Raw genomic sequence first — 16,175 nt, 5'->3', positions numbered from 1 at the left:
GCAAAATAAGTGATTCCCATATGAGAGAGGAATTACAGCAGATGTGATATAGCTGCAGATGGGATTTCTGTAGGAGAGAGGCATAGCAGCATAATTGATTCCTGTATGAGAGAGGTACAGCAGCAGCGGGGTATCCTATGCTACAGAAGCATAGCAGCAGGAGACACTCTGTGACAACTGGATGTCATTCCTAGTAGGAGTGCAGGCAGATGGTTGTTCTAAATGCCAGACACACAAAAGAGGCACAAGAACTGCATTTGTTACTTGAAAGGGAGCATTTATTCCATCACAAAGAGAAACTGAGTTTTTACATTGAACCAAACGGGCTCTGAGGGGCCCCTTCTATGCCGAAATGTTAAAACGTTACATATTTAGGGATCTAAAGGTGGGATTTACTTCTGTGAAACACATGGGTCTTTCCTAAGGGAAAAAGAAATCCTGGGTACAACCTTACACAGAGGTAAGAACATGTGTATAGTTCCTGTACCTGATATTTTTTCTTTCTAGGAGCTCTTAAAAAATGTACAATGTAAGAACTTCAAAGTAGGACTTTCTTCATCTAATAAATTGTCAAAAGTTCAAATTTTCTCTTATTCCTTTTTTCTCTTATTTGCATTTGAGTCACTTATTTATAGAAAGACGTTTATTCATGAATCAAGGGACTCCAAACATTCTAATCTTCTGTTTCCCAACAATGTGACTCCACATACAGGCATAACTCCTTTTAACCAATGCATTCATGTACAGTGCTATCCCTTGGCTTCGCTGTCACTTCCACTATTTACAACAAGTAGTAAATCTACAACTACATCACTATTCTGTGATATCTAGCTTCCCATTGGTTCTATCTGAGGTAATGTGGCATTACTCCTAGTGTTTGCCTCTTTTGTCACATTTTCAAACTGGTACAAGCATTGCTGCTGTGGAGATGTTATTAACCCTTTACTGAGAGACAAAGGATGAGTGCACATTGCTACTCCTTCAGTCTGCTGCATTGTCCCATATTCATCATAGCGACACAACATGTGAATTCTCCAGTGGTTACGTTCTTTCTGTAATCTGGTTCTGTTTTCTTTGGAAAGGCTGCTCTTCTGTAATATGTGCTTATTTCTTATTTGTCACGTCCTCCTCGATTTCCTCAATGCGGGAAGACACAACTACGCCGTCGACAACTTCCTCAACGATGGTCTTCACCTTCCTGGTTTTGTTGGGGTCTGAAGTATTGGAAAGAAACAATAAGTGCAAATTAGAAATTAGAAGTGCAAAGTAGGAATAGGACAACCATTTTGAACCCATGACTAACATTTTTGTGGCAATCAAAAGCATGTGGCGGGTAACCCTTTGAGTGGCTGTAGACAAACAGTGCCATCTCTTCTTCTCTGGTGTTAGATGTGTGCACTTCAAAGACAAGAGGTATAAAGAGTGCTAAACCTTTACTAAATTTTGGGCGCAAATCTAGCCTATCCCTTTTCCTAATGACCGTCACATGTCTCCGAAGTCACCCTCGATTGTAACAAAATGTCGAAATGTTTACCATACCTTTAGGTTCCATGGAACCTTACATGTACAGTAAAATCCATTATAAATTAAATATTATAATATTATAGATTAAAATTTGTTGTGGTTTGAAAGCAGTAAATAAGTTCCAAGCAGAATAAAAAATGTCTAAAGTATGTTTCATATATGCAGTGTGTACTACAGATTCGGTCCCACTATTTTATGTAAAGTGCACTGTTGCTACCTTTATTTTCACGCGGTGCCCAGAGCGAATACCACTCATCAAAAGAGTAATTTTATGGGCTTTAGCTGAACATCAATTGTATGTGCCGCAGAAGTGCAATAGAACGTCTGAAACATGAAAACCATGCTGTACATGCCCCATGCCAATCAAGGGCAACTATCAAAAGAACAAACTGGAAGTCTGGAATGTGTCCATTTTGTAGCCACAAGAAGCAATTCGTGGGTCTAGTCCTTCTCTGAGGTATGTAGTGTTATTTTTAGTCAGTTAGAGGGAGGTTTCTAAGAGCAATGTAGGTCTAGCCAATGAGGCAGAACAAGAGACCTAGACCCCAGTTTAGACTCAGTGGGATAGCTCTGAGGGATGTCAGCCTTGCCCTCCTGGAGGGGTTCACCTCAATTGCCTTGGATGGAATGACTTTACCAAATATCTGGCTTCATCCTCTATGAAAGGCACCAGGAGCACAGGTTCATTCTTCTTTCGCTCACACAAATGTAAGTGCAAACATGCATGTAAGGACTTAGAGCATGCCTAATTCTACCAATAGATGTGCTAGAGTCTATCTTTAGAGGGTACCTCATTTTACCCTTTGAGACTCCTCTTCCCATCATGACCTTACTAACCAGTACTAAACATTCAGTCATAATAACAGATGCCGGGGGAAGGCCCATGAGAGTTAGACCAAAGTGACACTACATGCTATGTACAAGATAGCACTGCATTAATTGCTTTCAGGTACGAAGAACAAGACAGTCTGGGGAGTCCTTGCCTGAATTGATCTTTTTAAAGTCAGCACTGTGGAAGAATAATCTGATAGTGAAATATATCTGCTTACACTATAGAACATTCTAAAATATTACAGGATATAGAGAGGGAGTCTTCAAATATTTACTGCATTGACTTTGACCACCTACATGCTGCAGACAATTAATGTCTCTTATGGTGATCCAGCAGAGGAGAGACAAGTAGGGGCTGCATGAAGACCACTGAACTGTCAAATGGAGATGCTGCTAACATTTAGTATCTTCTTTTCACTCAGGCTTTGCAGACAAGCTCTGTGTCGTCTTGAGGAATAGCAAAATTGAAAATGCATGTTCTTATTAACCTCTTTTCAGGAAACCTTCTCCACAAAGAGGGATTGAATTCACTAGGTTTATATATTCAAACTCGAGTAATGGCTTTTTAAAATATTTCCACAAGTTGTTTTTATTTTATGGAGCGCCTAGAGTCACTTCTTGTTTGTGGTTTTCTTTCTGGTGATTTGTTTGCTGAGATGTTCCCAGCAGATACTCCGCACCTTTATTTCTATCATAAGGACACCTCCGTTCTCCCCTCATCCTTTTCTTTAGGAAGGAGTACACTTTTCTTTCACATGGGATCTCTTCTTGTTTCTACACCCTATCACGCTCGTTTGAGGTTTCTATATACTCTGTCCTCCCCAACCTGTCCAATGTATTTTTACCGTCTGTTTCTCCCTTTCCAAGAGCTCCTCTACTTTTCAACTGTGTGTATTAAAATAGAAAACAGACTACTTCAAACCAGTTCTTATATATGTTCAGGTTTAGTCTCTACTGGTCCCCATTTGATAGGGAGGCACACTTTCTTTAAACACATGTCTGCACCCAAGCATCAAACAGGATTTACAATCAACACTTCAGAGTTAAGAAAGTGTTTGCTATGAAATTCCCAGAGCTCTGCCTGGCTATGAAGGCATGACCTGCCATTCACAGATCATGTCAACTAGGCTATGACTGCTTTCGAACCTGAACATGGAGAAAGAAAGCGACCTAGTGATGTGGAAATGCTTGCACACCTTTCTTGGAATCCACCGACGATGTCTGTGATTTCACTTCTGTGGCGGTGCTTTGGGACGAGGATACTGTAGAACTTTTAGCAGACGACATCTGAAAAGATGATTGGCTGGCGCTGCTGTTGAAAAAACATATGTTATATTTTTTTTAGTAAGTGTGGACCTTCTTTGCTATATTGAAAGTTAGCAGATGTCATGGTTTCCTACTGCTAGCATGCTGTACATTACCATTTTAAGGCACAGAGTTTGTGAACCAATTATAGGGAAAACATTCTTTACCCCAATTAGGCTACATGACTCGTAAGATGACAGTATTAATGAAATCATAAAATAGCTCATGCAAAGAACACAGCCTTCCTATTGTCTAAAACTTAACTCTATAGGAGTTGGGCCACTGCTGAGACTTCTTTATATATATGGGATAAATGAGGATGTGTAAGACTCCTATTCAGGAACATGATTTCACTGAGGGAAATTTCCTTTATGTTGAATATAAGAAAAATGAATGCAGTGTACTAGACCTGTGATATATCTTATAGGCAAGACTTCTCTAAAAAAAATAAAAGACATTGTTGCTGCTATGTTTAAAACACCACAAAGGCTACAGACTTTGATGCTGCTATGTTTAAAACACCACGAAGGCTACGGATTTTGATGCTGCTATGTTTAAACCATCACGCGAGGAATGGGGTAGTGATGCTGAGGATAAGTTCCACTCCAGTAAAGTCTCTGGGCCATTGATGTTACTTTTGAGAAATACTCAAAGAACATTTCCTATGGATACACATCCATCAAAATACAGCGGCCCACTGGTACTGGTTAAGAGGTAGACTCAAATACCATCTGTGGAGTTACTAAGACTGTGTATGGGGAGCTTTCTTTTAAAGTCTAAAGGAACATTAGAATTAGGTAGGAGTGTCATTAAAGCTGATGGAGTCATAGGAAGTCAGCATGAGTGGCACTCAAAGAGATTACTGACAGAATATTCAGGTTTAAAATATTGACTGCTAGAATATTGTGATGGGTTGACTATATAGGTTTATTATTTTTAACTCCAGGTATATGTAAGTATATACCCTCATGGATAATCTGTTAGTTGATATTTTGGCCACTGTATTTTGACAGGTCTATATTTTTATCCTCGCTAGTCTGACATACAACCCATAAAAGTCTATAGAGTCGTTGGAAAGGGTTATGAGCAACACTCCAATAATGTCTATGAGGTCACCACAAGAATGTGTATCGGTGTCACTCTAATAAGGTCTATGGGAACGTTGTTGACTAGGATTGATATCCTTCCAGTAGAAAATTCTTGAGATCTATAAAAGCTTTCCTTACTCGAGCTCTCCTTGCAGCAGGCGCCGGTAGGTCTCGATCTCCATCTCCAGCCGGGTCTTGATGTTCAGGAGCTGCTGGTACTCATAGCTCTGCTGCTCCATGTCGCTGCGGAGCTGCATGAGCTGCTCCTCCAGGCCACTGATCCTCTGCTGCATCTGCATGAGCTGGGCCACGTAACTTCCTTCTGTCTCTGCTAAGGTTTGTTCCAGGGAGCTTTTCTGTGAAGAGATGAACCCAGCATGTTACAGACTAGGCCAGAGCACTACAACTATGACAAATAGGCTTGCAGAGAACCAAGAGCAGTTTGATAAAGTGCATGTTTGTTGGCACCTCAAGTTGAGAGCAACCTTTTGTTTGTGGTTTATATACACCATACTAATGGCTGCCCACCCTGCAACTCTCACTGTGAAGCACTATGCCCACAAAACTGCCTCATTTCTTGTGTCACTTAGTGGGGTAGGCTGTAATGTCAGTTAAAAAAAAAATGAAGATGTTGCAATTCTTGAAAGTGTTCGCCCATAAGCTGTCTATTAACATATCACCTATATCAGGTATTATCTATTTTTAGAATTTTAAATATGCAGATATATATTTTGGGGGAAAGCTGCTGCTGAAATTAGGTTTCTCCGTTCTAAGTAATTAGGAATATTATTGGAAATATATCCAGATTACTTAAAAAGCCTACACCTAGGTAAAAACAGAGAGCTTTAAAAGTATACACTCACGAGAGTAAAAGTGTATTCCTCTACCTCTGAGAATCACATGGTATCTGAGACAAACTTACCATGGCCAACTGGGACTGAAGCTCGATCTCCAAGCTCTGGAGAGTGCGACGAGTATCTGTCACCTCGCTCTTCGATGACTGCACCGCCTGCACGTTCTCAGTGAGCTGCACTTTCAATTCTTCAGACTGAGACAGCAGATCAAAATAGAGAGGAGAGCATTGTTAGGATCCATCAAGTGTGAAAAATGCCTGCATATTAGGCTGCTCACCATATTATATTGCATAGTGTGCCTTTGTAACAAGCTTCTTACCGCCTTCAAGAACTGGGCCTGGGCTTCTCTGCGGTTCTTCTCTGCCAGCGACTCATAATCGCCTCTCATTCTATTCAGGACTTCGGTGAGGTCTTGTCCAGGAGCAGCATCCATCTCGACACTCACTTCACCAGAAGCATTGCCACTCACTGCCACCATTTCCTGTGCAGAGCAAGAAGACCATTGGCTTGCAGATCATATGGACAGGAACTAAGTACACATGTAGAAGGTTTGGGGAACCTAGATATTAAAATGGATGCTGTGGGAATGGACTAGAGGGCATTGGGATCATACATCTGTAGGAACCCGATATTCGCCCTAAAGAAAGTGATCATTAGAGCCCGCAAATCTTTGAATACACCAGCTTTCATTAGACCATGCCTCCTATTGAAAGTCGAGATCCATAACGTGACATCACAGATCGTCCTATTAGACAACAGCATCTTCCACTAGTCCACACCCCTCCAACAAGACTACAGTCTGTCACTGGACAAAGCACCATTCATTGACTCACACCTTGTCTCACTGTAACACTGCATCCTACATAGGACTCTCTTTCATTAGACAACCTCACCCCCACCAAGATCCAACCCACATTAGAGCCCTTTACACTTTACCTTACTATTTAATGAGGACCACTCCCCTCAAATTAGACCATTTCCTTTATCTCTACAACATGCATCTTCCCACCAGACCACACACCTCCTGCAGAATCTAAATCCTGCAACTAACTGGCACTCTTCAGCTTAGCAGACCATGCAAGTACGACCAAACAACCATCACACCATCCCAGCAGCCTCCTATTTAGACCACATCCTTGTATTCATGCTATATGAACCACACTAGTTAAAACATCAAATAACACAAATGTGTCCTATTGCTGAAAATTGACACCAATAGATAGACCACATTATAACCTTATGGGCCAGAAACTAGTCAGGTGCAATTCAATACTCAGAACTTGGTTCTGGTACAACTAGTTACCAACAGACCTTGTTCTTGGCTGATGCTGTACACTACCTGAAAGATCATATCATTCGCCAGCAGAACTCATAAATGTATAGGTCACACCCTCGGACAGGAGACGACAGACCTCAATAGAAAATTCACTTGGTAAGTATAATTCACAACTTAAATAGGCAACATGGTAGCCTGTGAGAGCCCATGGCAGATTGGACAAAGCCTTTTCAGACGGCCAAAACATATTACACATTGTAATCACACCCTATAGGGGAGAGGATGTGGCGTATCGGCCAGAACTGACAACTCAGGGAGCCTGGTTCGAGTCTCAGCATTGGCTCAACATCCAGTGATTCTGGGCATATCACTTAATCTCCCTGTACCCATAGACAGCGCCTGGATGCCCTCACGGGTGATAAGCCATGCCATATAAATCTACAAATTTAATTTATGCCATTAGAACACACTATGATATATAGAGGACTACTTGGCCCTATCCAAGTAATAGAGGCAACTACATAGACATCTGCCTTGGCCTCTAGAAGCCATGTTGCAATAGAGAACAGTCTCATATCTGATCACATTCTTACCCACTAAAGACCTCGTCCCAAAAAACTGTGCCTCTGCCTGGAGAAAAAAAAATTCAAAAGACAACATACTGCCTCTTAAACCACACATACATGGGACACTCTCCCTCCCTGTAGAACATAGCGCAGAACAGACCCCACAACCTTTACCAACCAGATCAGGCTTTTCTCAGTAGCTCCCTCCTCTACTAGAAGGTCACCTCTTTCCCCAGTAAATTACCCCTGCGTATACACTATACCTTCATTACTTGTCTTTGGTAGAAAAGATGTAGGTGTAAACCAGACTCAGGAGGCCTAAAAAGAGAACTGGGGGCCAATCACACTTATAAAATAAGAGTCAGGCACAATCCAAGTGAAGAGGTTTTCAAGAGCTCCTGTGCTAGAAAAAGGTGTTATTAATGGACCGTGGTTTAGCAGGAAACAAAGCACTGGGATGCCCTCTACCTCTTGGTGGTTCTTCTTGAGGTAGGCCAGCTCCTCGGTCAGGCTCTCGATCTGCATCTCTAGTTCAGATCTGGCCATGGTCAGTTCATCCAGGACGCGGCGCAGCCCATTGATGTCGGCCTCCACGCTCTGGCGCATGGCCAGCTCATTTTCATACCTGAAAGACAGATAAGGAAGGGGTTGGTTTAGGATACAAGAGCATGCACGCCACAGTACACCACTGTGCCTTGTATGTGGCGTACCTGACAAACTCCCAGTCCCACAAGTCATCTTAAGCCTTCTAAGAGCACTATAAGTCTAGCCAATGGGGCAGAACAAGAGCCCTAGACCTTAGTTTCAGCTGTCAGGTTGAAACACATTAATAGTAAGCATTGCTTAATGTGTGCCTGTGGTGGGTACCAGCACTCACTTCAGGAGACTCCGGCTTAATTTCCACCATCAAACTTTGACCCAGAGCAAAAGAGAGAAGGCAAAAAAGACAAACAGAGGAAGGCGAAAGATAGTGAAAAAGTAACAAAGGGAGAGATTAGGGATGAAAAAGAATCTGAAAAGGTGGGACAATAAGTCAGACTGTGTAGAGGAGATAGAATCAAGAAGAGGCAGCCTTGGTGTTTGGCTACTATGGCATTCAATGGCACCAATGGTGGGCTTCTAAGAAACTCTTTGGGTTCCTGGAATTATATTTTTCTAACATGATATAAGAATAATTGGTTGATCTGAATTATGTATAAGGCTAATGACACAGGTGCTCTGTATTCCCTTTGATATGAGAGAAACAAGGGAAACAACTATATGGACAAGAAAGTAGAAATGTTCTCTTTTTTATAGGAAAGCTTCTTAGGAAGACTTTTTCCTCAGATTGACAAAGTTATTATGACAAAGTTATTATCTCCCACCACTATAAAAGTTTTAAGTTGCACTAGTAGATCGTGGATATTGTGTAAGAAAGATATATTAAACTTAACTACATCAGATTAGTTAGAATCTGACTTCACGGGAACACAAGGATACCATAAATGTGTGTATAAACTTATTCACCTATATAAATATAGTGTATTGCATTATCGCTCTTCATCAAGGAGCCGCTTCTGCATGTATTTGAAGGGTGCATATTGGCTTACATGGGGGGGGGGAGGCTAACTTGACACTGGTTTACGGAAAAAGGAGCTCCGGGTGGAATAAATCCTGATGTTAAAGCTATGAGCCCTTGCCGAATTCCTAGAGCGTCCAATTCCAATAAGTACTATCATGAAGGCCTCACTCAGGTCAGTACACACAACGTATGCGGTCAGCTCAGGGCTGCTTTCTAATTAGTTCAATGGGAACAAAACAAGATTTTAACACCCAGAATGCATTAGGCGAGGACTAGAAACAGTGCCCATAATGACCAGGTTTGGGGCGGGAGTGGGATTTTGTCAATTTAGCTGTATGGAAATCTTGTGTAAACTGTTTTGGCGGTGGTGCTCTCAGCAGAAGGCAGCCCTGCCAAGTATCTTAGGTCCATGCGTGATGAGGTACTCTAGTCCAGGTTTGTTTTTTTACTTTAAATTCGGGGACTTGTAGCCTGCTTTATAATTAGGGCTCCTGGTTTTATGGTATTTTATTTTTTTGACATTTCCATCTGTATTTAGCCAGATTTCTTTTTCGTCAACTTTAAATGTATTTATCCATATTTATTATGGGTTTTGTGAAAAAAATAAATCTGAAACTAGTACATTTCCGCATTTATTTAACCAATAAATATGCAGTCATGCTTGAATGCCTGCCAGGTTTCAGTGATATGAAGACCTGCAGAAGATAAATCAATGCACTTATATGAAAATGTGCACTTTTCAGTATCCGCCTTGTGCATATTTACTGTTTAAGGCTCTTTACTAAAATCGCACTTTTTTTTACCCACTTACCTATCAATCCACACAGTTATTGACTTGGCAGACATAGCAAAGTGTATGTAGAATAACCCAAAAAAAGCACCCAATTTCTGTTTTTATCCACATTTAAAAATAAACATAGACAAGAAAAATGGTTTTCTGTCTGTATTTATCTGTAAAAATCAGTAAAAACGGAAAACGGGGAGCCTTAGTCATAATGGAATAAACAAGCCAACAAGACCCAGAATTCAAAGGAGAAAATATGGAGTAGAGCAGCACATCACGCATGGACCCGTAAAACTTGGCAGTTAGGCTGGTAGTAAGTTCTCTAATGGGTAGAAAGTTCTAGAGGAAGTTCGTCTGAGCTCACACTCACTTCATCTTGAAGTCGTCCACTGCCAGCTTGGTGTTGTCGATCTGCAGCACATAGCGGGCATTGTCAATGGTGGCGGCGTCGATCTGAAAAGCAAGAAAGGGTTTAATCAGCAAATTGATATGTATACACTACAGTATTTTGAACAGAGGTGCTCTGCATATCAACAAATGGCGGTACAGAGGGCGCTGGCCGGAAGTGCATGGTGACGTCATGCACGTGCAAGTGCGACGTATTACGAAAGAACTGGAGTGCCCACGTGCAACTACTGAATATTAATATGGGGTTAGAAGACGGAGGCTCGGTGGCCAGGGGGCGAGTGTAATGAATAAAAAAATATGCAGATAAACCCAACAACATCATGAATTAACGTTATCGGGACCCAGTTTCGCCAGCCGAGTCGGTGAAGCATCGTAAGTAAAAGGGGTGACTTTTGTGTATGGTTTTTAATTCGAATAATGAGGAGGTGGCCATATTTTGTGGAGTTGTGTGTTCCAGCAAAGGGGGGGGGGGGACTTGAAGATGCGGTGGGGCCGCGTGACTAGGAACATCGGGGACTATATAACACTCAGTGCCGCCTATCACCTCCCAGTTCACCTTATATAAAGCAAGTTTTAGTGCCACCTGCCACAACAGTCTTGTAGTTTCGTGGCACTATAAAAAGACGGGGCCCTGGACGATCGGTGCTTTGGCATATGATCACAGGGCCTTCACCATAAGCAATCTTGTTTCATTGTGATCCCTAGTGGTTTGGAATCTGAACTCAGTGGCATTTGGCGGCACCCCTCGCAAAAAGGTCTCTATAGTTTCTTCTTCGCCACTGGTTCTTTATGGGGCGAGAATTCTCTTCTTCCATCCTGTAGAATTAAGACTGCAACACAGCAGCTTCCTCTTCGAGAACTACAACGCCCACAATGCTTCGAAAAAGAAGCTCTTTCTTGCTGGTGATGGTCTCACAGGGAAATAAAAACGATTCTTAGATCTTGCTTTCTACAATCACGACGTGGAGTACAAAGGATCGAAGCTTTTATGCGGAGGCCATTGGCCTTTGTTATATATATTACGTTTCAGGTTAATGCTAATTCTGAAGGAACCCTTACATTTAGTCAGCTCAGTATTCGGAGTTATCGTGGTGGGTTTGGTAATTTGGGGTGATCAGGGTGATGTGATGAAGGCAGAAGCAATCCTGCATGTGCTACTCATGACAGCACAGAAAGTAATGTACTGCGCTGGCCACGCCCATAGTCCCCACCTCTCCTTTTGTACAAACTAGGGGGCAGATTTACAAGCCCCTTGCGCCTCTTTTACGCCGCCATTGCGTCACTTTTGTGATGCAGCGGCGGCACAAAGATGGGAGATGCGTCACGTTGTAAAGCTCTGCTCCACATGTAGACGTTCCTGCGCAGGGGGGGGGGGGGCGTTGCGGCACAGGAACGTCTCCTAAAAGTAGCTGAGTGAAATCTAGATTTCACTCAGTCACTTTTAAGGCCATGCTGCGTCAAAATCCTGCGCCTGCTTGAAGCAGGCGTAAGGATTGACGCAGCATGTTAGGGATAGGGCACCCCCGAGCCTTGCTGGGGCTGCGTCACTATTGCGACGCAACTACAGCAATGCGCCACCTTTCCGACGGGGATGTGACACGCATCTGCCCGTCTGTGCGCCACGGTGCGCCGCATTGTAAATGCGGCGCATCAGTGGTGGCGCACGGGTGGGCAGATACACCGCAACTCTTCTGGCGCATCCCTGCTGATTAGCAGAGATGCGCCAGAAGTAGTAAATCTGCCCCTGGGTGTCAGGCTCGCATTGTTTTTACTGCACCCCACCACCGTTAATTCCATTCCCATGAAGGTCCCGGGTTTCTTCACGTGCACAGCATACAACCTGGGTTTTGTGCAGGGCCACGGGATTCATGAGGTAGGGGAGGGAATAAATTATGCAGCAAGAAAAGGCTATTTATTTGGCGTGATGAGGCACATTTTTTGTAGTATAACTTTATTATTTTTGTCATATTTAACCATGGTAACCCTCGGTGGGCAAAGATTTAGAGCCAGTTTAATAACAAAATACAGCAATACGTGACAGAAAAATGACCAGTCAACTTTTGCGACGTGTCTTCCACTGCGCGGGAACACATTTCGCAACATTGTAGTAACTTTGGATTTGTTTGAGCTAGAAACACATTTTTTTATTAAAATCTGCAGATTATGCAACAATGGTGGATTATATGGCAAGTGCGGCAAATCAATAATTATGCGGCAAAACGCAGAAGCCGCAGAATCACTTGATTCCAGTGGCGCTGTTTGTTGATAGAGAGCGGGAAACAAACAGATGGAGTAGGAGAGAGAAAAGGGAGAAGACCTATTTAGAGGGAGTTAAAGGGAGGCAGGGGAAAGGTGCGAAGGGGTACTGAAAAATAATAAAGAATATATGGAGAGTTATCTGCACTACCTAGGGCCAGTGGCAGAGAAAAGAGAAGGGGGAAAGTAATAGAGGTGGGCGAGCCATTGAGGGCTTGAGCTTGAAGCCTGGCTCTAATCAGCTCAAGGTCCTGTTGGACCCTCGAGCCTATAACAAGCCGAGCTTTTATGTGGCTTCTTCCAGCCTCCCTCTCTTTCTACACAGGATGTGTAATTAGGGCCAGAGCTGATGTCTTTGGACCTGGGGAAACAAATCCTTAACATAAGGGATGAGAAATAGATACTGATTTACTGGGTGATTTGCACAAAGTGAAACCAGAAAACTGAATAAATCGTGCCTTTCCTCCTTAAATTGTGAGATCTTTGTCAAACATTTCATTTAATCAAAACTCATTTTTCTTCATTATCGTGTATGCAAACACTTTCAAATATGTGAGTTTAGAACAGCAGTTGTACAAAAACCTATTGTGTTTAATTTAGTAGACTACAGTGTTGCTCTAAAAGAATCTGGTCTTTGTAAAGAAACTGTCTTGCCTCTTAGGTCACTGATAGTCTAAGTTTAAAAACAACAATCGCTGTTAAGAAGAGACATAGTAATGTTATGGCTTCCACAAGTTGAAGAACTACACTTTTTTAAATTTTGGAGAATGTATCCTATTTTTCAGGTGTCTGTGGAATCATTTTCGGGCCTCAGCTGCTGCACGGTTTTTGAGAGCTGAGCCAGCCCATTTGCTCGTCTCTCTCTCCCTGTTAATTTGTTGACTCGCCCACCTGTTAGAGGGGGAAGGTGGAGCAGGAAACAGTCACTCTCTACTCATGAATATGAACAGCCTATTTTTCTAAATAACTCATTTTATGTGATCGATAATATACTATTCTACCACCGTTATCTCACCACGCAGTGTTGCCTACAACTTTCTTACCTGTTCTCTGCTCTCCTTTCATCTCATGTCAGTTACAAGTACGTTTTTTCCCTCCTAGCGCTAAGAAGCGGCTACAGCAACTACCATGCTATGACATGTCAAGCATTTCCGAGATCTCATCTCGGACACGGCCTGCAGTGCCGCTGAGGCTGGCTCCCGCTCACCCTCTTCTTACCTTGCTGCGCAGGTCGTCGATGGTGACGTAGTACTTGCTGTAGTCGTTCCCGCGCGCGCTGCTGCTGCTGCTCTGGTTCTTCTCGTACCAGTTGCGGATCTTGATCTCCAGCTCGCTGTTGGCCGCCTCCAGGGCCCTCACCTTGTCCAGGTAGGAGGCCAAGCGGTCATTGAGGTTCTGCATGACCTGCTTCTCTCCGCCGCTGCCGAGGAGGCCGCCATCGCCACCCCCTGAGCTGAAGCTGAAACCAGAGCCTCCCCCAGCACCGAAACCAGAGCCACCCCCAGCACCGCCGCCATAGCCACCTCCAAAGCCAGAACCACCACCGAAGGAGGCCCCCCCAAAGCTAGCCCCAGCACCACTACCGAAGGAGCTCCCCCCAAAGCCAGCCCCACCAGAGCTGAACACCCCTCTAGCGACGCTGAAGGACTCGCCCCCAAATCCCCTGCTTGATGAACCATACGCAGACTGGCTGCTAAAGCGCTTCATGGTGGCGGCTGGTGAGAGGGCCCGGGGCTTCAGCTGTACCTGGTGTGGCGAGAGCACAAGAGTACACCGCAGCCAGCCCGGACTGTCACTTTTTATAGCCAAAGGGGTGGTGGTGGTGGGGGGGAGGGGGAGGGTGGGGGTAGTGATGGGTTGTATTTCAAACTGGCCTCATCCCCTCCTGGCTCGGCTGGACCACATTCTTGTCCATCCAGATAGCAATCTTCCCCGATCTGACCATTTGTCTTGGAAATGCGTCTCCCTCGGGCGGCTTCTCATCTTTCCCAGGAGGTTCGGGTGAAGTTAGAATCTCACTTTGCAAGAAAATATTTTGTCTCTCCGAAAAATGACAAGAGCTGCCGTCGGCCCCTGTCAACAATGCTGAAGGCCCACTCTTTGCAAGATGCAGGTAAGCTTGTTGGAGCACAGGTGTCCCGGGAAACAAGCAAAACAAGACCGACCGCCCGCAGCAGATCACCCACATGATTCTGATGGTAGGCAGGCCTGCGTTCCAGCATAGCCACCCATGTGAAACAGATTTATTTTCTGTTGCTGCACACTTTTGTCAATATATAGTTTTAAAGTTATGCAATAGTGAAATGTAACACTTTTAGCTCATGTGGAAACGGAGATGGGTCCCGCTGGTTAAATACTTCTCCAGAGTGGGGACAATGCAAGCTCTCTTGAGCACCCAAAGAAAGGTGTTCACCTTCAACCCACTGCCCCAGCAGTGCACACTCATCAGTCATTGGCAACCCAGGTCTTACCATGGGGCCTTTTGGAGTAAGAGTCCTAAACACGAGAGCAGAGGAACTCCCACCTTAAACACAGTGGCATAGCCAGTGCGCCATGATCTCTAGTGCAAGGATGCCCCCCTGGCTGCTCTCTGAATTCAAAATTACAGCAAAAATCAGGGATCATCAGTGGCCCCTTCAGGCCTCTGGGCCTCGGTGCCACTGCACCTTCTGTTCCAATGGAAGCTACACACCCCTGCATGAAAACACAAACCCACAAAACAGTTATTGCCAAGTAAGATGAACACCTCCCTGCAGGACATGGTGTACACTGCCACCAGTCATGAACCTTTTACCTACAAGTCATCGTTTTAAAGTGCCTTTGTCTAATTACTCAGATGGTAGCAAAACAGTACCACCGCACTAAGAATGCATTTGATTATCACACCAATGTCCAAGACTTTAGGGGGCGTCCTTAACGGGGGCGTAACAAAGGCCCCGCGATGCGGGGGGGGGAGGGGGTTGAGCTCCAGGGTGCCCCCTCAGCACAGTACTCTGGCCTGAGAGCTCCGGAGTGTGGTCGGAGGGGGCCGTCTCCATGTACTCTGCAGGGGGACGTCCCTCAAGTTTCATTCCGACCCTGGTCCCTAAAGTTCTTGGGTGTGATGTTCACTGTTGGAACCTGAACTCTCGTTAGCTGCAGGGATGCCCCCGCCCAGGCAGAACCTACTGCTCCCATCAAGGGTTGGTGATTACATTTACCCTGTAACCTGTCCTCCCCGTTGGGCAGCTTGGCGCTGAGCAGTCAGGCTTAATATAGAGGCAATGTGTAAAGCAAAGGTACAGCCGTCTGTTGCAATAAATACACTGAGCGTCACAGAAGACTTCACACAGGATGGATGCAAAAACGTTTATATTCAACACACATAGTCAATCATTATTACATGAACATCAGATACTTTTGAGCATAAAACAAATTTTAAATTGTTGTTAGCAGTACTAGGCCCAGTCGTATTATTACGATTTAGTGAAGTAGTGTGGCTCACTGGTTAGAGGCGGCAGACCCGAGAGCAGAGGACGGCCCGGGACCAGGGTTCGATTCCCGGCGCGGCAGGTTTCCAGGGTCAGCGGACTCGATAATTCTCTCGCCTCGGTGCCCACTCTGATCAGCGATCACACTCGGCAACTCTGGGCATTAGCTTGCCTCATCTTCACTAACGGCCCCACCAGACCGCCGGGGATGCCTGGTCTCACCCTGGAGATACCCATTAAGGGACCATCTCT

General features: G+C 44.3%; 1 protein-coding gene across 1 annotated transcript; it reads right to left on the bottom strand.

Moving 5' to 3' along the window:
• Positions 1 to 256: 256 nt before the first annotated feature.
• LOC147717239 (keratin, type I cytoskeletal 47 kDa-like) lies at positions 257 to 14,234 on the bottom strand. Its single transcript, XM_086924187.1, has 8 exons — positions 13,672 to 14,234; positions 10,160 to 10,242; positions 7,913 to 8,069; positions 5,922 to 6,083; positions 5,671 to 5,796; positions 4,887 to 5,104; positions 3,552 to 3,667; positions 257 to 1,214 (listed from the first exon to the last, which is right to left on the bottom strand). Exons 1-8 carry the CDS (start codon positions 14,158 to 14,160, stop codon positions 1,105 to 1,107), a joined length of 1,461 nt encoding a protein of 486 aa, XP_086780313.1. The 5' UTR covers positions 14,161 to 14,234; the 3' UTR covers positions 257 to 1,104.
• Between the last annotated feature and the right edge of the window lie 1,941 nt (positions 14,235 to 16,175).

This window comes from Lissotriton vulgaris, chromosome 5, assembly GCF_964263255.1.
Source record: "Lissotriton vulgaris chromosome 5, aLisVul1.2, whole genome shotgun sequence".
Taxonomy (NCBI): Eukaryota; Metazoa; Chordata; class Amphibia; order Caudata; family Salamandridae; genus Lissotriton; species Lissotriton vulgaris.
The sequence above is the reverse complement of the archived record's forward strand: the minus strand, read 5'-3'. Positions and strand labels throughout refer to the sequence as shown.

Excerpts from the sequence above, each read along its gene's own strand:
- LOC147717239 (XM_086924187.1), bottom strand. The coding sequence starts at position 14,160 with ATGAAGCGCTTTAGCAGCCAGTCTGCGTATGGTTCATCAAGCAGGGGA. Across the intron at positions 3,668-4,886 it reads CTGCTGCAAGGAGAGCTCGA|CAGCGCCAGCCAATCATCTT; the intron begins GTAAGGAAAGCT and ends TTTTTTCAACAG. Across the intron at positions 1,215-3,551 it reads GTCGGTGGATTCCAAGAAAG|ACCCCAACAAAACCAGGAAG; the intron begins GTGTGCAAGCAT and ends CCAATACTTCAG.